At 38.8% G+C, this 22,632-nt stretch overlaps 3 protein-coding genes across 3 annotated transcripts; 1 reads left to right on the forward strand and 2 right to left on the reverse strand.

Annotated features, from left to right (window-relative positions):
• Positions 1-177: 177 nt before the first annotated feature.
• LOC113665541 (uncharacterized) lies at positions 178-3,499 on the forward strand. Its single transcript, XM_027181255.2, has 2 exons — positions 178-1,092; positions 1,446-3,499. Exons 1-2 carry the CDS (start codon positions 237-239, stop codon positions 3,137-3,139), a joined length of 2,550 nt encoding a protein of 849 aa, XP_027037056.2. The 5' UTR covers positions 178-236; the 3' UTR covers positions 3,140-3,499.
• A 1,826-nt stretch (positions 3,500-5,325) lies between these two features.
• Positions 5,326-9,661, reverse strand: LOC113665535 (uncharacterized). Its single transcript, XM_027181247.2, has 2 exons — positions 8,698-9,661; positions 5,326-8,095 (listed from the first exon to the last, which is right to left on the reverse strand). Exons 1-2 carry the CDS (start codon positions 9,599-9,601, stop codon positions 6,822-6,824), a joined length of 2,178 nt encoding a protein of 725 aa, XP_027037048.2. The 5' UTR covers positions 9,602-9,661; the 3' UTR covers positions 5,326-6,821.
• Positions 9,662-10,408: 747 nt separating this feature from the next.
• Positions 10,409-19,983, reverse strand: LOC113665521 (uncharacterized). The gene is made up of 5 exons (XM_027181227.2): positions 18,835-19,983; positions 16,994-18,151; positions 14,967-15,884; positions 13,223-14,278; positions 10,409-11,961 (listed from the first exon to the last, which is right to left on the reverse strand). Exons 1-5 carry the CDS (start codon positions 19,718-19,720, stop codon positions 11,354-11,356), a joined length of 4,626 nt encoding a protein of 1,541 aa, XP_027037028.2. The 5' UTR covers positions 19,721-19,983; the 3' UTR covers positions 10,409-11,353.
• Positions 19,984-22,632: the final 2,649 nt, after the last annotated feature.

The following is a 22,632-nucleotide window of genomic DNA, read 5'->3' on the forward strand; positions in this document are numbered from 1 at the left end:
AGTCTAAGCGAGTGAAATGTTACATTACAAATTTTAAAAGTTGGAAAATATTGTCTGGAAATCGCTGTGATTCTTTACAAGTAAGTCGGGCTATTTCTTTTAATTGATCAAATCATTAAATTAAACAATTAAGTGCTGTCTAATTGAAACGACGATACGCTACGTAATCAATCGTTTAATGACGAATGCTTTATTTTAGCGTGCGCTTTTTATCCTAGAGCACTCAAATCTGCGCGATGGTTTCTCAAAAGTATCACACTCCATTCTGTATCAAGAACTGTAAGATCGAACATCACGACTTAGTCACCGTTTTGTGCTTGGATAGTTCGCAAAAATCCGACGAGCTTCCCGACTTACTGAAGGAGTGCATTGAATCGTACGGCAGGAGCTGGGATCGCAATAGCAATGTCCCTGATCCCTTAGAAGACCTAAGATGTCCCCTGTTATACCTTGCCACTGCATTCGGCAAGGCAGGCCTGGTGAAAGCACTCCTACAGGACGGCTTTGATCCGCACGTTCTCAACTCCTGCGGTGAGACCGCCTTGCACGGTGCTGTCGAGTACATTTACAGAACAGGTTCCTTGCAGACCAGAGGCTTGAAAGTGGCATCAACTTTAGGGCCCATTAAAAACAGGAGGAAAGCGTTTGAGCGAATTTTGGTCGCTTTGACTGACAGCGATCCCAAGATCATATTTGTACCAGACAACAACGGAAATACAGTTTTTCATGCCGTAGCTGAAAATGTTTGGAATGATCGAGAAAGTGACCGGCTTGGAAAAAGTGCCACGTTTTACCAATTCTGTATGAGTAGTATGGTGAACCGGGTGTTAGAGATGGAAGAAGCTGGACAGGTCACAAGAACCGAAACGTTAGAGGGCTTAAATGCACAGAACAATGAAGGAGATACGATTTTTCACATCTTGGCGCGAGATTATGCCTACGGTTTTAAGACCATGAAACAAATTCTGAAAATTTTCTTTCCTGGTGAAGTGCCGTCCATAGTCAACAAAGAGAACCAGACTGTCCCCGACATCGCGTTGGCACGCAATCGTAAGAGAGCGACGCAAGTTTTTCCGGAATTTTTAGCGAAAAGTAAGAGTAACGAAGAAATTTAAAAATGTTTTTTTAAGGGAAAAAAGTGATAACTTCGTATAGATGCGCCGATTTGGTAATGATCCTTAGTAATATAACATGAACAAAATTTTAACAAACTCAGAAAACAAAAGACAAGAAGTCAAAGAAAGATTATGTCATCTCACTATATTCCAACCAATCAGAGCGGCCATTCTTATTTCATTTCAACACAAAACGACTCAACCACTCGAGAGTGATTTTATTCAATGCCTTCTCTTCATTTCTTGGGGTAAGCCAGGTGCCTTCATATGGATCAAAACTATTTCAAAATAATGCTTGTTTAAATTACCATCGTTTTATTTCATTCAAAGGTGAGAGTGTGATCACAATCAGCTCAGAATCCGACATTTCGGACAACGACTCACAAACTCCTAGCACCTCAAGGGACTCCGGACCTTCTGCGATCACAAACAGAGATCGTCCAATTGTCATCTCTGATAGTAATGTACCACAGATCACCCACACTATCGAAGAAGAGGACGATGGTTCCGATGAAGCCATCACTGTTTCACGGGAGACTGACGCTGGATCAGTGTTTGGAGACACTTCTGCTCCAATTAATTCAAACGTTAGACGGCACGATCTTCTGACAGTTTCGTTTGATAGCAGCTTGGGTAAACTATCGCAGATGGATATCCCTTCGTTCAACAGCCTTTCTGAGAAGTCCAATCAGATCATCTCCCCCTATGAGAGTGTATTAAATGTGCCGGTTGAAGCAGAAGTCATGTGCGCCTCTCAAACTATCCAGTCTACCGTGAACTTGACTTTGGAGGAAAATACCGAGCGGAATAACGCATCTGAAACTGGGGACGCACTTCACGCCGCATCAAAACGCCCTGAGGTGTCGGACACTTGCACTAACGGCACAGATAATGCTCCGTCTGACCCAAAAGCACCCTTCACCCATAAACTCTCTTCCGATGATTCTAAAGTCGCCAATAGCATTACTAAGGACGTAGCTATTGTCACATCTCCCACTGAAGAACGGATAGCCTTAAGCTCTGTGGAAGTTGCTGTATGCAGCGCTACTGTACCCGAAAAAAGTAATAGTGGGCCTTGTCTAGGGAAAAGCTCTGCGGCCGAGGGGTCCGGTAGACCCGAAGCTCAGACAACACAGGCAGAAAAAAATGACCAATCTGATAAGAACACGATTGAGTTACACGATTCTCGAGAGTCAAAAAGTGGCTCTCCGGACGTGCATGACAAGCAAATCCCATTACAGTCTCCAGTTACTCTCACTAGCATAAGCCGCCAAGACGATGTTGCCTCCAAGCAGCAACCCTCTGTTTCCAAAGTCCTCGAGACCAGTCGCGGTAAGCAGGCTGCTAATTCTTCCCAAGCCAAGGTTACTGGTGAGTCAAAAGCTCGGGATTTACCCAACCGCCCTCGGAAACAAATCCCAGAGTCTTCTGAATACACGGAGGAGTACACCTATGGCATAATGAACACGCCCGTATTAAGCCCTCGACGAAACATTGATCACACCAGCGTACGTACGCACCACACCATTTCCGCCACTTCCTTAACGTCGGCCAGCACTGAAAGTGTCCATTTCCAGTCTTTTGAACCATTGGACGCTGATGACGAGGCCTCAGATGAAAAAAGTACTATTTTGAAGTGCATCACAGACAACTCCTTCCTAGAGTTCCTCATAACCGAGGGGCTCGAACTGGATGCGTGCAGCAAAAAGGGCGTGGTGGAAGTGGTTATAGCGCAGTATAATAATAAGCTTGACAAAGTAGAGAGCACTATTCCTAAACTGGCTGCACAGTTAAGGGAAACAGAATCAAATATTACTCAACAGAAGGAGAAAGTCAAACAGCTGCAAGAAGAGATAGAATTTGTGAAGGGAGAGATTGTCAAAAACGAGAATTTGTTTCAGGACTTTACAACCGAGCAACAAGGGTTAAGTAAACAGAGAAAAGCTCTTAAAAGGAAAGTTGCCCATTGTGAACGTACCATGACAAAGCTACTGGGAAAAGCTAAGAAACCCCGTGTGGAATGAACATTTTATTCCAAACTTTTGTTTCGTTCCCTGGATATTTCGTGTACCGCAAAAGTTTTCTCCTCTTATCTGGACTAATTTCAAATACAAGTTTCCTTGCTTTTTCCTTATCCTCTTCGCTTTCTGTTGAATTTCCACAATTATTCCTTCGAAAGATTTCACTCGTATTTTTAATCCCAGTAAGCATAAAAAGTGCTGAGTTTTTAATTTCTATTTTTTATGCTCCCACAACAAAGTGGTTGAAAGAAAAGAAGCTAAAAGATGAATCAGAAGAAGAAATCGAAGTATGTCTCCAAATTTTTCTCGATTGTGTAATTGTCATGATTTTGACGATACAAATAAATGACTTGCTACAGTTCAGTCAACAATGTCTTTGGATTATCACTCACCATCAGTGCACTGTCCCTGCTCACTGCATTAGTTAGACTGGATATTTTCCCAAGTTTCTTAGCTCTGACAGACTTTGTCAACAATGCTTGTCACACTCCAAGCCTATTAATCATTACTGAACTTTAAGCCTGTAAGAAGAACTAGCGCATAATTTCTCTTTACATCACTACTTAATCAAACATGAAGGTAAGAATACAGAAAATGACCACCTACACAAGAAGCTCTTGATTGTCAAGTAAATTCTCGATGTCAATATCACTAGAAATGTATAGGGAACAGTATACACATACCCATGTAAATTTTTTTTTACATGAGTTGGATCAATATGACAATAATAAAATAGTAATAATAAATTTATTTACCCTAAAAAATGGATCTGTTAGTTCCATAGTAAAAGCTGGTATCAAACCATGTGTAGCTATAATAAAATACACTCCATAACTTCTATCTCTATAAATAGTTTAAAAAACTAATTATAGAACTTTAAAATATAACCCTAAAATATAAAAATCGGATATTTATATTTAAATATAAAATCTAAAATATCAACAACTAGAAAAAAAATCAACTATAAAACCTGGGTTTGCGCGCAACAATGCAATTTAACATCTAAATCTCTAAAATAACCATATAACTCAGTCTTAAACCTCTTCAAAGAGGTTATATCTCTAATGTACTTGGGAAAACTATTCCAATCTGCTGCTGCAAACTGAAAAGTTGCTTGGCTAGTCTTCGTTTTGATCTTGGGAAGATGCAATAGTCCTACCACGCAAATTTCTATCATGCATACGATATCTACATATAAGACAATCTACCAGTTGATCAGGAAAACTAATATTATGTACAGTCTTAAAATTAACAATTGGTTCATACGTTAGCGTGCTTTCATCGGGATATGAAGCACTTGGGAAGTTTGGAGAGCACGAAAGATGCGTAAGAGTTGCTCTAGGCGTAGCCTCGAGCAACTTTAGCTTCTTGAGTGCTCTTCAAACTTCCCAAGTGCTTCATATCTCGCTGAACGCACAGCTGATGTATGAACCAATTGTTTTATAACATTTTCAACCCGATGGAAAATTTTTTTCTCGAGGGATTTGTCTGCTGACGTCGTGAGCGCGCACAATAGAAATATGAAACACGCTCGCGCAATTGAATTTGATTACACAAATTTACAAGCTATGTTATAAGACAATGAGGCACGCGAAAAACGCCTACGATTTCCTAAAGTAAGAAGATCTAATTTACAATGCATTTATTGTGAGCAAGTTTTCCAATTGGTATTCAATATTGAGTGCATAGCCTGATTTTGCAAGCGTTCAATCTTTTAAGATACTGTTTTAGAACAATCTAATTGACCCATAATACATGATGGGCGAAATGATTTGCCTATAAATTAACAATAGAATATCCTGAGATAAAAAGGTAGAAATTCTATTAAGCATTCTCAGCTTTGGATATACTCTTTGGCAGATATATTTCATGTGATAATCCCAAGATAGATTTCTATCTACATATACACCTAAATATTTATGGGAGTGTTTGTGATATGGGTCTAAGTGCCTTGTTAATTCCAAGTGTCAAGGGAGGAGGTGAAAATGTAACCTCATCCCTAGTCTACAAGGTGGGGTAAGTAGCATTTTGAACCAAACTACCATTTTACTGAACTTGAATAACACCCCATCAATGAAAGGGATAATGTGAACTTTGGGAACCCTGTGTAACCCCTCCTGGTTTAGTTACATCCTTTTAGTGGGGGATAACAAGAAAACACACAAAGAAAGAAAGATACGCAAACCAACTGAAACAACAAAAATGCTCTTTTAATTAACTTTTATCAGTCAAAAGCTTGATTTCTAAGATAGCATTAACTTATCCATTTTAATCAAAGGTTTTTGGTAGAAAGGGTAGTTGCAGATTTTATAATTCCAAACAATTATTACCAGCCAGCCATATTCAAATACATTTATGATCAAGTTTCAGGCCACATAAAGTAAGGGTGGGGTTTTCAAGTGGTGTTGCAGGGAATGGGAGGGGGGGGGGAAGGTCTAACCATAGTTCTCTAGGGAAGGAAGAACTTCTTTAGGCTGTGTCCTACTGTAATTCTATGAATAATTTCTATGGTGTGCTACGAAATAACAGTAACTCAATGAGTGTTTGCCACTGTTTTGCAATTTACTCTTCCTGTATAAACCCAAACTGTGCAAATAACAAACTGGGAAAAATGTCTTGTTTGATGTTATTTATATCTGTAACAATAAAAATATACAAATGTTTATATATTATGTCTGTAGATGTAAATAGGCTTTTTGTATAAATATATGTTAGCCATGTTAACCCTTTACACCCTAAGGTCAGTACGCATATTCTCCATACTGTTCTTAACACATTTCTTAAGGTGCTGATAAGGAGAATTTGACTAACAATCAAGAGCTTGCTTGGTTGGTGATCACTTCTTTAATTCTCATAACCTTTAAGTGTGATTTAAGGGTGATATTGTAAGGAGAAATTAGATGATAGTCACTCTTAGGGGTTAAAGGGTTACACAGCAAATAAAGATAATTCATTTACGATCAGCTTCACTCTTTTCAAATATAATCAAAAGTATACCATAAATAGTCAATATCAACTTATGAGCCATAACATCACTAGTACAAGCATTAAGACAAATGAATCATGTTGATCTTCAAAATGTTAGGTGCCCAAAGTTCAACATAGAATTAAAGCTACTCTTTGTAATTTAAATCGTTAAATACTTTGAAGGCAAGATTAATTTTGGTTACAGTAGAAAAGGAAAAAAGGTGTCCTCCCTTCTGCAATTACAAGATCAAGAGTCAAGGGGGAATAGCTGATACATAATACACTTGACCCGAGAGAGTTTAACTTGAAATTGCTGATCCATACACTTATCTAATCCTAACTCAAGAAGCTTTTTTTTTGTCAGAGTAAAAACAAGGGAAAGACTTTAAATGAACCTGGTGAACACTTTAGATCTCCTCTCACACCTAACAGAAAATTGGGCTAGCTTGCTTAAATTTTTGTTTTGAGAAGAAATCTAACACCTCAATGTTGATTTTTACCGAGGAATGCAAAAGGAAAAACATGATTGAGCATTTTTTTGACTCAGTGTCCATAGAAATAGCTGCTACATTTACAATATTGATCAATTACTATGAAAAAATTCTAAAGATTTCCTCTCTCACCCCAAGAAGAATAAATTTTGAAGCTGATGTGATAACAAAGTAAGTTTGCCTCTCCACTGTATTCTTTGTTTTCGATGACAAAATTTATCCATCTATTATTTACTATCCAAAAACTTTTGCATCTTAGCAGGGGTACCAAAAAGTTCCTTCTCTACTTCTTCACAGGAGGAAATCTTTCGCTTTACAACTTCTGAATCTTCTTTCAGTTTCATGCATTTCTCTGACAGTACTTTGTGTTTTTCTGTTGCTTGCACAATGTTCCTCTGAAGTTTTTCAATATCTGCAAACAATCTGCGTCTCTCTTCCTCTTTTTGTTGCAACTTCAGTTTGGAGTTCTTAATTTCTGACTCCAAATTTTTCTTCTCAGTTTCCACCTTGAAGATCTCCATATTAAAGCCAGTCATCTTTTTTCCAAACTCACCCTTAATCAATTCCACAATCTGCAATTTCATTGATGGGTTAAAATCACTTCCTTGTGTCAAGAGAAAGTCAAAAAAGGCACTATCCCCTGAGGAAGATGCAGTTCCAACTGGCCGTTTGTCTTCTGCACTATCAGCTGTAACTTGACCATTCTGTTTAGTTGTTGTAGTAGAGTCTAAATGTTTGTGTGGTGGTGACTGCTGACTAGAACCAGCCAGTGATGCTACACAAGATGTGCTGGAAGAAGCAGTGGCTTCCCTCTCACTGCTTAGCATCCAAGAATCTGGAGTTGAGGGTGACATACCAACAGAATTCTCCAGTTCTACATTGGTTTGATGTGACGAAGGTGGACAACATGAGGAAAATGTATCTCTAACCCCCTGTTTTTCTATGTCAGATTCACTGCACTCCACTTCAGATTGTGACAAATTTGGCAAGAAAACAGGGTATGGTTCATCACCAGAGAAACGTCTTGCTGGAAAGTCCTCCACAGCATTTCCAGATATTTGGGATGGCACCTCACCTGATCCAGGTGAAATTGTTTCATTGTCAACAAAACCTGATGAATTTTCCTCTCCAAAGTCTGACCCCAATTCCAAGCCCACAGGATCTTTGGACTTTTCATTAACCAAGAAGGGATTTGGTGAAAGCACAGAGAGCTCATTTTGGGTAGGGGAACTTGGGCTTCCTGTGTGACTCTTTCCAGCTGGAGTGGCTGAAGATTTTGCCGTATTGCGTAATGAAAGAACAACAGACTCTAGTGACCTAACTGGAGTGACTTTCTGCATTCCTTTGGATGAAGATCCAGCTGCTTGAGGGGCCTTACTCCACACAGCTTGGACAGTAATGTCATTAGTAAAGGATGGTGATGTTGTAATCCTGGTGAGACCTGAGGCTTCAAGGCTCAGTAAAGGATCACAGTTTGTAGGTGAGGAACTGCCATTGACATCTGTAAAAAGAAATGTTTTACAATTGTTTTTCATAGTTTAAGTTACAACTTGGGGACAAAGTCCTTGTAATAAAATGTTGAATAACAGCTGAAGAAATTGCTTTGCCACTTTTTAATTCAGATTGGAAAACCGATCTACTGAATCAAATTGTGAAGTTTTGCCCAGCCCAGAATCTTATTCTCAGGAATGGTTTATCATACAACTGTAGGTCTCTTGGTGTCCTAGACTATTTATCAGATATAGCATGAATGACTGGGAAAAAGATTAAATGGCTGGATTGCAGGGGATTAGGAGGACCTAACACCTCATGCCTGTAGAATTATCAAGTAATGAACTGAATTTTTAAAATGATCAACAGATATTCTTGATTTCTCCATATGAGATCTGGTTTTTCCTTTTGTTTTCTCTCTTTTTCCTGTGGTTTCAATTTTTCGTTTTTTCGTTCACACCGGCCAACTTTCAAAGTTCATAGGGGAGCATGGTTAGTTGAAAGGTCATCTTGATTGGGAAAAAAAGATATCTAGAAGTGGCGAGCAAATTACAGTTATAGTTACTGTTAAGTAATAACCTAACATTCTATTCATACAAATTCATCAATTACCTTGTTCCATTATCATCTCCACATCATTGGGGTGAAACAACCTCTTCGCCATAAATCCGTTGAACTGTGAAAGTATGTCGAATGCCGTTTTGGAGTCCTTATTCCTTTTCTGAGGGAATTCGCTATCTGCGAAATTTTTCAGGAGATATTGAATGGATTCCCAGCCCGGAAGGGTACGGCTCTTTGCCAGGATGTGTAAAATAGTGTTACCCTCGTTATCCTGACTTGAAATAGTATTCATCACTTGAGAATCCGTCAGCAGAGAGTTACTTCTAAGTTCAAGAATGTGGCCCAGCATGACTTCCAAACAGCGTTGAAAGTATCTGGTCCTTTTCAAGGGATCGCATCTTCCATCCACTCTGGCATGTCTACTAGTACAGACTACACTTTCGGCAGCCATGTGCAAGGGAGTACGTCCTTGAATGTTCTCTCTGGTAGAGAAGATATTAGGGTCACGGGAGCAGAGAATACTCACCACGTTTTCAAACACTTCCAGTCTCTTATCAATCGCCATGAACCCACCACATTGTTTCATGTTACCCACTCGATAAAAATGGTCGACCAAGGCATGAAGTCCGTTTGCCCCATCCTTAGTAACAACAGCAGGGTTAAAATCTAGCTTCACCAGTGTCTCTAGAACTCGATGTTTCCCGAATGCGCAGGTTAAATATAGCAGTGGGTGTCTTAGATCTGGTAATGAATCTGGCACGGCGCTGTTTCGATCCCAACCATTTTGTTCGTACGAATGAACGCACTGTCGTAGCAAAACGTGGGACTTGGAAGAAAAGCGGCTAGAGGTTTCTCTGCGGTTCCTCTCAATGCACAAGGCTTTGATCAAATCATGATGAACTACAGAGCAGTCTTTAGGACAAAACGGCGTGTGACACTTCGTCTCGTCGTTCATCACACAAAAAAAATCTGACCCAAGTTGTTATTTGTAGCAATCATACTGAATGAATGACAATTGACAGCGAACACAATGGATTAGAACAGGAGGGGTCCGCACGCGCGCTAAAAAAAGGTGCTTCGCTCCATTACCTGAAAAGGTCCCTTTATCTGCTAAGTTCAAAAAAGCTTCCGAGGCAAATTTTCGCCAGGTTAAGGAAAGTTTAAATCGATATCTTTACCACAGACATTAGACTAAGTTAATGATGTTTTCCTACTAGCATTCCCTCCTAATTCCAGATGTATGTGCCCCTATAATCTTTTAGGACCATAAATAAATTCCCAAGATTTAAACCCTACATTGAATCTATCTCAGCTATTTGTTCTGCAAGCTTGGGCTTGGAAAGCTCAATATTTAAATGCTTTAATGATCTATATTCTTTCTTTCTTGTTTCCTCACTCTTATTGCAAAAACAGAAAAAGCCTTTACAAAACTCTCTATTAAAAGATACTACACTTGTATTTCCCTGGAAAGACTTGACCCTTTCAGCTTAAATTCCCCACCCCACCCCCCCACATAGCTAACGGTCGACCATCCTTAAGTTGCTGGGCGGAGGGAAGGGATCATTGAAACACTTCCAAGAGGCTTTGGGGTGTGGAAGGGGCTGTTCACTTTTTTACAACCCAATACCCACAAATCAAGAGGCAACTACACAAGTTGTCTTCATCTAAGATGATGGACATATTCTTACCATCCAACTAGTTAACATTTCCTTCTCCATTATCAAGCATTAAGTGAAAAAGTAGATAATAGATTCACCAAGAAACCTTATTAAAATCTTTATTAACATGTCTGGTTGACTAATAACATTTTGCGAATATGTAGCAAAAAATACACAGCATAAATATTGACAAAACTTAAACCAAATGTTCAAAATTATCTGAAAAACAGTTTACCAACATAGAATTGTTTCTTAACACCTCAAGATTCCACCCAAACTAGATACTGGTTCTACACAACATACGTAGAAATACATGTAGTCATAACTTTTGGTCAATGCTTTAGCAAAGGCACAGAACTGTGCCCTCCACAGAATCTTTTGTTTTCAGCTCTACCAAAAGGAATTAATGTAAGAGATGTCAAAATCCCATCAGGGACTTTAAAGAGCAGGGCTCTTAATATTAATAACAATAAAAACGAAAAGGCAGTGATTCAATTAAAATTTCACTGCTATCATCACGCAGACTAAATCCTACTTTAGTTTTCTAGATTAATTAAAATTAGTGATGTGAAAAATCAGGTAAATATCAATAATAATGTAATGTCCAACATGGACCAGCTGGTTTGCTCAGTCTCCTTTAAAATATAATTGTCAATGTCCTTTGTCCTATGGCTGATGTCACAATCCATTTTATTTCCTCTATCCCTGATTTTCAAAATGTGAAATCAAGGAGCCTGGTGAATCACATGCAGTATGTAATCCCTCCACAAGCTTTGTATAATAATCCTATCAATCAGTTAGGGAGCATCCTACTAGGAGAGATCTTGTAAGAATTATTCTTTTATCAGAAATGTGAACATTAAAACCCTTTGTTTCCAAAAGTGGACTTGAACAATTTCTGACTGCATCAGAATCATTGCCTTAAGGATGCCTTCCTTTTTAAGAAAATGGACTGTAAGGCACAAGGCCTAGTGATGTGAAATTATTTTCTGTCAGAATAACTACAAGACTATCTTTCCTTAGAGTTTTCCTGTTTTCCACTCATTTTACTATTCAGAGCAGCTGCTTTCCTCACTTCTATTCTTCTTGGCAGGTGGCTCAGGATCTGCCTCTTGGAGAATAAGGAGATTTTTTTTCAGTTCTGCCTCTTCTTTTGTAAACTGCTCAAGGCTGCTCTCCAGAGCTTGAATGGCCTGATTCTTGTGCCACATTTCCTTTTGCATCTCCTGCAGTTCTTTTTCCAGCTTTTCCACTTGAGCCTTTCTCTTAACGATAGACTCTGTGAGTTCTTTTGTCTTTGACTTGTGCTTAGAGATGTCTTCCTCAACTTCATGCCTCCCCTTCACAGCCAATTCCAATCTCTCTGTGTACTCTTCCTTTAATGCTTCAATGATCTTCCGTTTAGTTGTTGGTCTCAGTGTGGTGTGCACAGGGTTTGCTACCAGTGGTGTAAGAACTGAGTTGAGGTTGCCCACACCGGAACCCGAACTTTGTGATATTGCACTAGCACTGCTGTGTAGGGGTGTGGCTGGAGAGGGAACAGAAATGGACTCTTCAGCTATGGACACCTCTGCTAAGGGGGAGACAGTAACAGGTGTTTCTGAAAAAATAACATCTGAAGATGGCTTGGGTGACTCTGGTTTGGAAGGTTGTGCTCCTAATGAAAAATAAAGTGCACATGCAGTTGATGATAGCACCACACACAGAAGATATAATCATGTAGTACAAAATATGTCTTGACTCAACCAGCCACAGCAGTTCTTAATGCCTGTTTTTCTAGCTTGATTTGTGCCTTCAATTTCATGGTCATTAAACTGTTTCACCATAAGTTTGTAAGCAACAACCATTCTTTAAGCACATGAAAATAGGAGTCTAACAAAATCAGATTGTTGTACAGTTAAATTAAGGCTTGTCTGCTAGTGCTTAAGCTTTTAAATCTCAAATGATTTTCCAGGAGCAACCTAGATCAATCCACTACTGAAAATTAACCACTACACCAAAAAAAAATTATTTTTCTCATATTGTGGACCTCCTTGAGTTTATCTTAGTGTAGGTAGAAATACAGCACTCAAAGAGGTGCCATCCAGGAATTCAAGAGCATTTAGAGAAATCATCCTGAATTAATATTGCGCAGGAAAATCACAAAAGTTACATCATGAGCAGGGCAAGAATGGTGCACTGGTGAAGAGCTTGCCACAAATGATGGTCTAGAATCAAGCAAAACATCTCAAATCCCAATGTGGTTGTGTTGATTGATGTTTCTCATTTTTTTCTTGAACAGTTTTTCCCTGAGTTTTTAGGTATTATTCTTCCCTTAATCATAACCATTACAAATTCCTCAAATATTATTGGTGTATTCACAGCTTCATTTTTCACCAATCATTCTGTACAATTGTAATAAGACAGTGTAATCGGATAGTTGGCTGTAATGGTACTCCTGTAATCAGACAGTTGAAGCAGCCAATCATACTAAGTCCACTCCACTAGTCCACCAATCACAGAAATTATCACAATAACCATAGCAACAACCACTTATCCAAAGAAAAACTAGGGAATTTACAAAATGGAGGAATGTCAAACAAAATACATTGTCTCCACTGGAGATAATTGTTCTAGGTGTATTTTTTTTGGGGGAAAATAGAAATGGTTATGATTAATTGCTAACAGGACTTCTTGTTGTCCAATTCTGTCTGTAATCATTCTCATGATCAACAAATTGGACTCCCGCTTCATGCTTGTCCAATTTTGTTAATCACTTGTATGATTACAGACCGAATTGGACTCCACTTGGTCCTATTACCATTGTAAACATCTAAGATTACGATTCAATTTGGGAATGTTCAATGTTCAATGATTACAAAGACATCACCACAGTTTCAGTCTTACAATATACTAATTAACACTTTTGGTAAAGTTACCTCTTTCTTTCTCTGGTGGCATGGACACTTCCAGGGGAGATGACACAGGTTCATTTTGATTCGACTCACAGTCAATCTCATGTTCTTCATGGAGGTGCCAGTTCTTAACAATGTCAGGCCAACAGTCTTTTGGAATACACTGCTTAATGCAGTTATAAAACACAGGGAGGGGGAAATTGGCGAGCAATGAAACTATACCATTCATGGCGATGTGATGCTCTTTGCACATGATTTGCAAAAATGTTTCTCCTTCCTTGTTTGTAACTGTGAGTACAGGTTTGACTACACTGAGGACAACTTTACGATTTTCTGTAGCAACTTCACGGAGTTTTAAGAAAATGTAAACCAAACAACCTATGTAAAAATTAGCTCTGTGTTGGTGGATTGTTGTAATCCTTGCTCCTGAGTTGCAACCTAAAGACACCTGAGTAGTTGGTTGAGCTTGGGAACTGCAAGAGTGACATTCTTGAGTGGAATCAGGACTTGATGGTACTATTATGTTTGCCGATGTTGTGATGGGACCTGGTCTTTCAATAATCTTCTTAGCTGCAACATGTAGAGGTGTATTTCCATTTCTATCTTGCTGTGACAGTAGCTTCAACAAACTAATATCCTTGGAAAGACATTCAAACACCTTAGGAAAAAGCCTCTCAAAGTACCCAGGTGACTTGTAAACTTTCACACCAGCTTCGTAGCAGTGATGAAGAGTTGCATGCAGGGGAAACTCACCTGTTCTCTGGGAGCAGGAGTCCAGTTTAAATCCAAGATAATACAGCATGTCTACTGCTGTGTACTTTAATAGCAGTGCTGCTACATGAATCAGTGGATACTGGAAAATTTCCAAATCATTACAGAGATCATTATCCTTGCAAAGACCCTGCATGAGGTTCTTCTTCACACATTTGAGGAAGTTGACTTTAGTATTTTCCAAAAGCACCAAAAAACTGTTTGCTCGTCTTTTGGAACACAATCTGTTTGAGGTGTTCAACAATGTCAAGATAAGGTGATGATGGGAAATACTGCAATTTTCATCACAAAGCGGTGTGTGAAATAAATCTATAAAGGAAAGAATATAACTACAATTTACACAGTTTATAAAGAGGGCAAATCATAAATGTCTCTTTCCATGAAATTAGTTCTTGAAAGGATCATACTACCATTAACAAAACACTTCAGCCCAGTTTATAACTTATTATTATATTACTAATTAGCTCCTTAACTCTCAAAATCTGATTGTTAATTCTTCCCCCAAGCTGCTACGTATTTCATTGTCAATTAGTAACCAGAGTTTGGTGTTATATCAACAAAACAAATTCTACTTGTCATATGTTTGGATATTAAATGAAGTTACATGTTCATTACTTCTGAGAGTTTCAAGGTTTGAGAAACACTTTCACCATACTAGTATGGAATAAAGCAATCAGTATAAAATGTCTTGCACATCAATAAGATTAGTTTGATTAAATTATGAATGATGAAAGTACAATGCCTAAGAACAAGTCACACTTCTGTACTGTAGCATGCTAAGGCCTAATCTGATAAGAAGTTGTGCCCTACTTGCTTCAGTTTTGGTGACATGGTTGAATATAACGTTACTGAATTTACTAGAAATGCACAATTTACCAAATTAACATTGCTACCTTTTTACCCATAGAAGTACACCCACAGAAGTACACCCACCATGATGCAGGAGGAAGGAGGGCAAAAATACTTTTTAAGTGTGCAATATTTTTAGTTACCATACCTAACTTGTAGTCTGTGTCAGATAAACTATCCAATGATTCTGCTACAATTGTGTCTTTAACTGTTAGGGTTATCTTCTGTAGTTCAGTCTGTGGCAATGTCTTTGTTGCTGTTTGGCCAACAGCCGCACCTGTACTACTGCTCTTTACAGCTTGGCAAGGTCGACCCCGTCTTCGTCGATGTGGTACAGCTGTTGTTTGGGTACTGACAACTGATGGAGGATCAAAAACTGCTGTCCCATTTCTTACTGCCTGGTTCATTTGCTGAAGCGATTCCAATGGTGAAGAACAAAACAAAGATGGGTTTCCTTGCTGAACCCCCTCTTCAGCTGTCTGTGTTGTTAAAGGATTCTGAACTGCAATGGAAACATCAGGGGTGTCTGATGTAACTATAACAGCATTCTGTTTTGGTGGGGGAGCTCTGCATTGGCTACTACTGGTATGAAAACACTCAGCATCATATTCTTCACCATCCTGTTCCTGTTTTATAATGACCACAGGAATATGGTGAGTGGGTTTTGCTACAGGGAAAGTCTGCTGTAAGGAGTTGCCTGCTGTTGCTTGTCTAAGCACTTGAATGCTTTGCACTTCTGCTTGGGGCCTTCTTGATGTTGTAGCTGCTTGAACAGCTTGGATTTGGGCTGGCTGAGCGGAAGAATACTGAACAGGCTCATTGTAAGTAACTTGTGCAGGTTGATTGCAAGAAACTTGTGCAGGTGGAATGCAACCAACTTGCAACAGTTGACCGGAGGTAGCCTGATCAGGTTGAACGAGAGTAAGATGGCAAGATTGGTTGTGAGCAGCTGGTGCTGTTTGGGCAGAAGCAGGTGGTTGAGGCTGTTTGGTAGCCCTGTGGTCTACATGTGGTGACAGAGTTTGTGAAGATGACACCGGTTCTTGAACTGAATTTGATCTTCCACCTTTGGTTAGAGGCAATACATTCAGTATTAGAACATCTTAATTCATAAATTATTCCATTTTCTTTTCACAATTAGTCAAATTTTTGCATCTTCATTTATTACAATTCCTCTTAATACATTCCCTACTGTTTCAGTAGGAGAAAAAAAAAAAAAAAAAAAAAAACAGACAAATAAAAGAACCCAATTTCCTATTGTTGTCTTCAATCTACATATACTTTGCCTTTCAGATTTGTGAACTGATTAAAAAAGTCTCCCAGGCATGGTAACTCACACCACCAGTGCTTATTCTAGCTTTTGCAGCATTGAAAAGACTATTTCTCCTATCCCCCCCCCCCCCCCCAGTTAGCCTGTATCTAATTCAACTCCAGGGTGGGAGATACTGTTACATTTAATTGTCTCTCCCAAGAACACACTTTCAGCATTAACCACTTGAGTGATGATCTCTGAGTGATGATAAGCATGTAATATCTCCCAACTGTATTATCCCTGACCCAAATATTAAGGTAATGAGAATAAAATGATTGCAAACTGAAGCTCTTGATAGTCAAACAAATCCCCCTTGTAAGGAGAACAGAACAGCATAGAGAATTTGAATACTGATGTTTCATTGCAAAGAAATGACTTCACTCTGTAATGTGGACAGTGATGATGATCATGATGATGTGAAAGACATGTTGTGATAGTCTCTACCTAGAATGCAAAACATTGACATTGGCAGGTGGTTGTTCTGATTGTTAACAGAGTTGACATCATTACAGTTCTTAGAAAACCTATAGTATCTGCCTAAAATAGTCTGATCATGTTTGTGCCATTGTTGGCACTACCACTGGACATTTGCATTTACTCCTTATAAAAGTCTTGACCCTCTCATCCTTGTGGGAGTAAAGGATTGAAGAAATCTTAATTTCTCCTTTACTCTGAGGGTTTATAATTCTCAAATAAGTGCAAAAGAAACAGAAAAATGAAGGAGATACAGTGTAATTTATTTATTCAGGTAATTCACTCCTCTTCTGAGAATTGTGAACCCTACATAGAGCAACTAAAGTAACAAGTACATCACATCTACAGAAATTTCACAGTAGACTGCTCCTTTGCAAGGGGTAACAAACCTTCTGATTGAGAAGCTTTCATTTGACTACCAAGGTTCTTGGTAGAAACAGCTTTTCCTTTGCAAGGACATGATGATGGGCATTCTGTGATGACTACCTCAAAACTTCCATCAGCAAAACAAAATGGCAATTCCTCCTTCACATGCAAAACAAGGCTCTGTACACTTTCGTTCACTGAGTCTTTACGAAGAACATCGATGAATGTGCTATTGGCATCATTCTGAACAGCCAGCAATTCGCAAATCAGTCTTCTACAAACCTTGTCCTCTGACTGGAGATCTGTCAGCTTTTCAAGAATAATTTTCAATGCTTTCATGTAGCAGTTCTTTTGTCTGAGCTGTAAGCTACGGAGGTAAGAATTCTCACATGGCCTTGCAAGGACTTTGAAAGCTGCAATTATCCTATGGCTAACAACATGAAGCACTGATTCATTCTTAGCATCAACTTTGAAAAGAATTCCTTTGTCTTGCTTGACAAGAAAGTTCAAGACTGACTTGAATGTGACGTCTGCAATAATTTTGTCAGGATATGTTATTGGGAAATACCTAGCAGCAACATGAAGAGGAGTTTCCTTTCCCTCTGAAGAGACAACAGGTCTTAGCTTTATTTCTTGAGCAAGTTTTTCTGCTGCAGAAAAGTTTCCTCGCATGCAAATCAGGTGAAGCAATGGAAGACGCAGACTCTCTAGAGGATCTGGAACATCCATATTTTGTTTCCAGCCTGCATTAAGACAAGACTGTAAGCACAACTTGAATGTCAGAGGAATGCTAGCATTAATGTCTGTGTGGAATACAACTGAGGGGTGGAAGACAGCACATGTGAGTAGGTGATGCTGCAGATCACATTCCTCTGGACAGAGCGGAGTGTGGGTGTTAAGAATAACATTAACTGCTGCCATTGTATCGAAGCATTCTTGAGAACATCTGTCTGAAAAGTGTTTTGTATGTATAGCACATTGCTTTTCCTGTTTTGCTGAGTCACAGTTTAATGATGCTGGTTCAGAGCACAACCCTGAAGCTTCATTGGATCTCTCCTGAATGAAGTTGACCTGCTCCTGTGATTCTTTCTTGTGCTCACTTGAGCTTGGTGTAGTTGCTGTACGTGTTCTGTCGTCTGCAGCTAGGGTTGCATGAACTAAGGCCATAGTGTTTCTTTTCCCTGTAGTAAATAGGAGAAGGAATGTCAATGTTCCTCATGATGCTGGATTATATTTCATTTCAATGTCAGACCCACTGAACAGTACAACTCCAGTTAAAGAGACAAGGTTTTTAAATTAGACTATTATAACTACCTTAAGGAATTTTGAGCAAACAAATGATTCTTGCAGATGGACTGCAATTTTGGCAATTGCAGAAAAATGCCTTGAAGAAGTCTGGCTTCAACAGGATTTTAACTGATGACTCTTGAACATTAGTTGCTAAGGACCCTGTTATAGATATTCTGTCAGTTCTGAAACAACCATTTTTAGGTCAGCTCTTAAAAGATATCATTTATGTATAAAGCCAAATTGTTGGTACATAGTTTTGCATGGCTGGCCAGTTAGTGGCGTTACTTTTGCATTGTTCTCATGAAAAATTACTTGAAGGCAACTTTGGACCACCTGAGGACACTGTCACTGACCAGGTTTGCTTGGCCAAAATCACTTAGCTTTCTTGTTCATGTTTCTTTCTTATCGGCATTTTTTAAGGAAAAACTAGGACTGTTTCATCCACATTAAATTAAGTTATCCATCTACCTACTAAACTATCTATCTCATTGTTATGTTAGTCCTGACTAATGTAAAAGAAAACTTGTTAAAATACAAGTTTGGTTGCCAACACCTCTAAGGATGACAGCCTCACCTTCCTCAATAGCAAGCAACTCCTTTTCATGACCAGGATAACATTCATTCACGATATCTAGCACAGTCCGATGTTTACTATTCTTTACTTTCATGATATCAGCAGACCCCAGAGACTTCACCAGGTATTTGAGCAGTTTGTAGCCATGTACTCCTGCCCTGGCAATTATGTGTAAAGAGCTATCGCCATCACCATTTCTAACGCTTAGTGCCTTTACAATATCCCTTGTTGTTAAGCGTTTTGCTGCCAGTAGAAGTTTAAACATGGCAGTAATACTCTTTGAGTAGAATACCAAGCACCGATCTTCTTCTTTTAAGTCATTATTCAGGAAAGTAGCTTTAACCAGACAATTTCCAAGAATATGAAAAGCTGTCTCCCTATTCAAGCCATCTTTTGCCCAGAAAAGGCTCACTTCTTTCCTGACGAGAAGTACAGCTACTTTCTCAAAATTGACCGCTTTAGCGGTGGCAGTCATGTTCTCCAGCCTTGATTCACGAGCTGATAGTGCCTTGTAAAGGTGACGAGCTACCAAATGCAGTGCAGTCTCATTGGTTGTGGAGGTTCTAAGGGTTGCGTCGAAGTCTTCTTCGTTTAACAACCATTCAACTGCCTCATACTTTCCAAACATGCTTACCAGGTGAAGCAGTGGCAACTGCAACTCTTTTCCATCCTCTGGGACGTTCCTGTTCTTCTTCCAGCCGCCGGAAATTAGTCTCTCGACCTGTTTTCTGAAGTCTTCTTTATTATTACCACGGGTGGCCCTGGTTGGACTGAATGGCGCTGCATTCTGCGACGAGTTTATGCGTGGAGCGAGACCTTGAAGAGCAATGATCACATCGTGGTGTACGATATCACAGCCTTTCGGGCACAAAGTAGTGTGGAACATTTTGTGATCGACTAAACCGAGAGCATAAATCGATCGATCGTTTGAGAACCTCTGCACGACTTCTTCTTGCACAATAGGAAAATTATGCTAACTCACATGACCGGATTCATGTGACACGTTACAAACAGATTTGACGATAGCAACTGAAATTTATGGTACCATAACTAGAATAGTTCAAGTCCGCAAACATCGATGAGGTATAACACAGATGAAAAAGTAAAACTTATGGATGACTTTCTCTCAGTGGCGCCATTTCTTCAAAGCGAATTACCACCAGCGCAAAGTATTACGGGAAGGAATTCGATTAGCAAGAACCCGCGCGCGGGAAAACAAGTGTTATGAAAAATTTGTCGAAAACGTTGCAGATCTTCGCAGATTTACGGCTATCCTATGAAATTTCAACTCATGACATACATCCTTCAGTCCTTTACAGTGTTAAAAATAGGTTTTGACTTGCATTTAACGACAAAAATGCGAAATATTAGAAGAAATTGGTGGCAAAATATGTAAAACCCCTCAACCACGTTGGACCTCGTGATAGAAACTGAAACGTAGCTGGTTAAAGCTTTGAAAACGTTCTCACCTCTAATAAAAGTTTCTTCGGAGACAGTGTAGTACCAGGGAGGAAATATATCAATGCCTCTCCGAGGGGATGCCATAGAAGGAAAATCAATATATTTAGTTTAGTTAGGGAACTTCCTCACGTGCCACACAGTGCTGTAAGGCTACAACGATAATAGGGCTGTACTATTTCAGAGAGTAAATAGTTAGTTCGTTACTGCTTACGTGGGGTGGTTCTATTGGTCAAGCCTGTTCTCGAAGCATGGCTATGAGTGGTTGTTGACTTCAGAGAACGCTTGGTAGGGGGCAATGGAAATTTCTTGAAACCGAAATATCTGGTGATATGGCATTCAAATTCGACACATAAATTGTATGAAACCAAAGATAGCAGACGATAGCGACAAAGACTACTGTAACAATTGTGAGACGTTAATGACGGTGATTATTCAACTAAATGGAAAATGACAAAAGCGACAAAAGACCGAAATCTCAGAGAAAACAAAACAGGCGTGGTCAGCTTCTATCTTGACGGGTAAAGTTACGTCATTTGCGATAAAATGTAGACATTACTCAGGATGTTAGTGAAGAAAACAATTGATTGAACATGGAAAAATGAAACAGGTTGCTGACAACTAAATCATCAAAGGGAGGAAGACAGGGTTCACATTAAATTGTTGAGAGTCAGAGAGAGATGCAGAATTTTCCAGCCAAACATCATAACAAAAACTGACTGGGCCTGATACTCTTAAAAACGTGGGAGACACTATGGCAAAAATTAAAGAATATCCTATGGCTTGTAACCTGGGGTGTTTTCCATTCGTATGTTACGTTTTGCCTCACAGACGCTCAGTGATATTACATTGTAACGCGATGATCTTATGTTTTCAGCGTTTTCTCGCATTTGCATCTGATAACATTAAATTTCTAAGTTTTCTGTCTCGGAAAGATATTTATCAGAGCGTATTTTGTGAGACAGCAGGGTTTCTTTTGACTGATTGAAATTTTAGATATGCGGCAATGAATTCCACGAGTTTTCGTTGACAGAAATGCGCAAGATTACTTTCGTTAAAAGAGGTGTTACAATTATTGATCCAGCCGCAAATGTTGCTATAAGAATAAGGGGGAAAGTTTCTAAAGAAACTGTGATGCTGCGTCGGTGAAAGGTAGTACACGACAACTTGGTTTTATCAACTGATTGGCCCCCGCAGAGTATCAAAAGCTGATGCCTCAAGCTTCAGCCTTTCGCTCTGGCTAACGCTTGACATGTCAGCTTTAGAAACTTTTTTAGGTGGCCCATTTACATTCGCAACTCAGTTGTTAAAACCAAATTATTTTTATGTAAGACAACTGAATCCAATCAATCAGCCAATAAATAAACTGTACGCACGGCTCTTGTTTCACATAGAGTTGTAAACAATCCAAGCGATTCACAGCAATAATAATAATAATAATAATAATAATAATAATATTGATAAGCTTTATTTGAAATGCAAAATAATGGATCAGATAGACTTAAAAGACTATCTGGTATTAACCCATGTGCATATATATAGTATAAAATCTGTATATAATAAAATTATTATAAATACATAAAAAGGACTAAAAATATCATGATATAAAATAGCAAAAATAAGAAATTATAAGAATAAATAATCGTGATCCTCTTGTAATAAAAATTCAAAGAGTTTACTTTTAAAGGTGCTGAGATTTGTTATAGTTCTGATATCCCTAGGTAGAGAGTTCCAGTCTCTTACAGCAGCGAATTCAAAAGTTTTTTCACCAAAACCCGACTTAGCATTAGGAACATTTAGTAAAGAGTCATCTCTCAAAGAGCGAGAGCGAATACTAAAACGTTTTATAAGTTTGTCTTGGAGTTGCTTTGGACAGTTAATATCATTCACTATTTTAAATGTAGTTATAAATCGAAACAAACGTCTACGGTTGAATAGAATCAAGATCTTTACTTAGTCCCTTAAAACTTGTGAACATGTTCTCCTATTCTTGCAGAAAATAATTCTTAAGGCTTGATTTTGAAGTCTTTCCAACTTGTTAGACAAATTCTTTGGACAGTCCATCCATACAATACAAACATTATCCAGAATAGGAAGGATAGTAGCCTTGTAGATCTTAATTAATACATCAGAACAGAGGAAACAAGATAGCCGGTTTAACAGCCTCAGTTTGGGATAAGTTCGTTTGCAAATATGATCAATGTGAGGTGACTAATTTAGTGAACTGTCTACAAACACTTCAAGGTACTTACAGTATGATACTTCTTTAAGTTTGTGGTCATTTAATTTGATTTCAGTACCACCTGCTTTTTTTAAAGCTTGTTTAGTTCCAATCTTCAT

Source organism: Pocillopora damicornis, chromosome 12, assembly GCF_964200805.1.
Source record: "Pocillopora damicornis chromosome 12, jaPocDami1.2, whole genome shotgun sequence".
Classification (NCBI taxonomy): domain Eukaryota; kingdom Metazoa; phylum Cnidaria; class Anthozoa; order Scleractinia; family Pocilloporidae; genus Pocillopora; species Pocillopora damicornis.